General features: G+C 28.6%; 1 protein-coding gene across 2 annotated transcripts in view; it reads left to right on the top strand.

The window, feature by feature from the left end:
• The window catches only part of LOC108690561 (integrin alpha-PS1), a 10954-nt gene that overhangs the window by 779 nt on the left and 6417 nt on the right, over nt 1–3758 (top strand). Inside the window, exons 2-10 of one of the 2 annotated variants that reach the window (XM_018197929.1) lie at nt 285–412; nt 767–808; nt 1728–1831; nt 1921–2048; nt 2155–2363; nt 2576–2780; nt 2908–3051; nt 3123–3264; nt 3388–3656. In XM_018197929.1, coding sequence (XP_018053418.1) covers nt 285–412; nt 767–808; nt 1728–1831; nt 1921–2048; nt 2155–2363; nt 2576–2780; nt 2908–3051; nt 3123–3264; nt 3388–3656 — 1371 coding nt within the window. The remainder of the gene's footprint in view (nt 1–284; nt 413–766; nt 809–1727; nt 1832–1920; nt 2049–2154; nt 2364–2575; nt 2781–2907; nt 3052–3122; nt 3265–3387; nt 3657–3758) is intronic. The other variant, XM_018197938.1, reaches the window with a different exon arrangement.

Here is a 3758-nt window from a genome sequence, read left to right as displayed (position 1 = left end):
TGCAGCCTCAGGATGATTAATTAAAATTCTAGTATAATTCTCTTTTCTCTCATTGAAAATACTGAATTGAAACAAATTATTATTTAAAAAATATATATTATTATTAAAAATTTCTAGTTATACTGCTTATATTGACATTATTTATTAATTTTATTATAACTACTTATTTTTATTATAACTACTTATTTTTGCACAAGATTTATATTAATATATATATATCTTAATAATTAATATATATCTTAATATATATCTTAAGATAATACTTGATTTTTCTCTTTCAACAGGATGCTAATCGGTGCACCTTTGGATCAAAATAGACAACCAGGCACAAACAGATCAGGAGCGTTATGGCAATGTCCACTAAGTACATATACAAGGGACTGTACTCAAGTTATTACAGATGGACGGTTGAGTATGTCCTTGTATATTTATTCTATTTCTTGTCATTTATCTCTATATTTTGTTAATTGTATTATTGTGATAACTTTTTTTAAAAATATGTATTTATAATACTATCGTACAATTTAATAATTTAATTTATAGTGCTGTATTAATTAAATTATTATTATTATACTCTCTCCATCAAATTCTGCTCAGTGTTTGAATGCTAAGATTAGATCAAGCACATCTTTATGTATTAAACATGTTCAACAATGAATCTTGATTTAATCCAATAATACTTATACATCACACATTTGATATCTATTTAATGTTATACTATATATAATAAGATGCTTTTTTGTTAAATCATGTTTCGGTAAACCAGTGGACGATGGTCTATTATACAGACCATACGAATATGATTCAAGTAAGTGTATAAACTTCAGCAAAGTCTTTGCAGAATGAATTGAATGAAAAGTTTGAAGATTTTGACCAGCGGTTTGCCAGAGATTGCACTTTTCTAAATAAAAAGTATACATACATTAAAAGGCGAGAAAGCATGTGATGTAAAAAGTTAATCTCTATTATCTGTTAATTATATGTTAATTCTTTTGGATCAAAGCTTGCTCTTCTTGAAAATAACACAGAATAGAGATGGAATATTTCCTAAGACTAATAATATCAATTAACAATAGTGATACATAATTATTTACAGCACTTTTATGTAACGAATGCAAATTGTCGTTCTTTCTTGCTTTTACTAACATTTTTTTATTAATTGTTTTCATTTTTATTTATTACTATCATCATGCATTTTTATTTATTATTGCTATCATCATTACTTATTCAGATTTATATGTAAATTTATGCATGGTCATTACAACACGAACGATATTAATCTTTTTACTCAAAATTGTATGTAATTTGATAATATTGTAGAAATAAATCCAATTTTGCAGAAATAAAATCTGCTATTGATTTATTGATTATTGATTATTGTTTTATTTATTATGATAAATACTTTACGTATACACACACACACACACACACACACACACACACACACACACACACACAAAACACATTTTTATATTATATTTTTTTAATTTTATTAATTTTCTTTCCAAATTTTAATAATTTTCAAATATATTTAATTTAAGAATATAATATAAGTATAACTACATATTACACGAATAAATCTTTATCTGTTATTATTATTATGAATAGAAGATTTGCAAAATATATAAAAAATTCATAATTATTATAAATTCTTAAAATATAGTATTTCCCTAATATGATTCCTTCATAGTTTTACGTTTGTGAAAAGATTACAATACTTTTTCCAGATTTGGAATCGGATGATTTAGTACCGCCGGGCAATGACGAAATAAAAGACAATCAATGGTTAGGAGTTACTGTACGTAGCCAGGGAGTAGGAGGTAAAGTTATGGTAAGTAAAGAAAATTAGTAGACAATCATCAATCAAATCGACGATACATATCACACAGATTTTCATTTTGATTTTATGTATATTCTCAGGTATGCGCACATCGCCATATTGTGAAAACAGCCGATTCGCAATGGGGTCAAGGCCAATGTTACATACTGTCTCAAGATTTAAAATACGATGATTTAAAAAAACCATGCTCTGGAAAACCTACTAATAAGTAATATAAATAAATTGCCTAATTTCTGAATATTCTACATATTTACAACACTTTCTTAAATTTCTTCAGCTAACTATCTTGTTGCTTGTAAAACTCAATTTTTCAGAGCTCATGAGCAGTTTGGTTACTGTCAAGCCGGGACTAGCGGTTTATTAACCGCTGAAGATCGTGTAGTGATTGGTACCCCGGGACCACATACTTGGAGAGGAACTCTCTATCTATTCACCATTTCTGACGAATTTTTAACTAGAGACAATACAGTTTACAACGCACCAATGCAAGATTTTTCGCCTGTAAACAAATATAGTTATCTCGGTACATAGCTTTATTAAAAATAAATTATTTTTTTCTAAACTTTATTTAAAATAAATTCTTATTATAAATATTGTCCGAAAATTGATGCAATTAAATTAATTATTTTTCCTTTTTATAATGTTTGCTACTGAATTAGATTCCTTTTAATAAGTAATTCCTTTAACAAGCTAATATCACATCAATCTTTATTTAATCTATGTTTGATGTTATAGGAATGTCCGTAGCCGTTGGAAACTTTTTTGGTAAGGATTTAGCATATGCGGCAGGTGCACCCCGTTCTAATGGTACAGGCCAAGTAGTTTTATTCACTAGACGTGATTTCAAACCGGACATGGACGTTGCCCTTGTTCTGGATGGTGAACAATTCGCCTCAAGCTATGGATACGAGATCACATCGGCAGATATAAACGGAGATAAGTAAGACAATGTTTAATATATACTCGTATTTAAATTATTATTACAAGACACTACGTGTCATTACGTTATCAAGAATTTATTTATTTGTTCATTTTGTTTGTACACTTTAATTTTTATTATATTTTAGAGTAACTGATTTGATCGTGGCGGCACCGTTTTATTTCAACAAAGCGGAGGGTGGAGCTGTCTATATTTATACAACGTTAGATTTATGTCGAACTGTCAATGACAAGTGTTCGCCTGTCAAACTCGTCGGTCATGAGGAATCAAGGTTTATCATAAAATTTACATCATGTTTTATTTGGATGGATATTAAGTATGGTAATGACAAATTGACGATAGGTTTGGATTCGCATTGACAAATTTGGGTGATTTAAACAAGGATGGATATGAAGATATTGCAGTTGGCGCTCCATACGAGGGAAAAGGCACAGTTTATATTTATCTAGGTTCCAAGAATGGCATAATTAAAACACCTTCTCAGGTAATAATTTTTTATATAACTCATTAATTTACTCTATATATAATTTTAATTTCTTTTTAAACTTGTCTAATGCCTTATTTAATGCAATTTATCATTTTGTTACATATTATTATTATTTGACAGATCATTCACGCTGAAGATATGCCCACGTCATTGAAAACATTTGGTTACTCGTTAAGCGGCGGAACCGACATGGATCAGAATGGATATTCTGATCTCCTTGTCGGAGCGTATGAGAACGATGCAGTCGTACTTCTCCGTTCTAAGAAAATAATCGATATATCTACTTATATACGTTATGCGAAGAAGGATGGGATATATCAGAATACAATAGAACCTATCGATCCTAATAAAATTGGATGTTTGGCTGATTTGAACTCGAATCACACATGGTAATAATAATTTTATATAGATAAATTGTAATATATAACATATAATTCTCTTCTTCTTATACATATAGTTACACTATCTAGTATAAAAAGGTGTATATATAT

The sequence above is a fragment of the Atta colombica genome, unplaced genomic scaffold, assembly GCF_001594045.1.
Source record: "Atta colombica isolate Treedump-2 unplaced genomic scaffold, Acol1.0 scaffold105, whole genome shotgun sequence".
Taxonomy (NCBI): Eukaryota; Metazoa; Arthropoda; class Insecta; order Hymenoptera; family Formicidae; genus Atta; species Atta colombica.
This window is presented reverse-complemented; position numbering and strand designations above follow the sequence as displayed.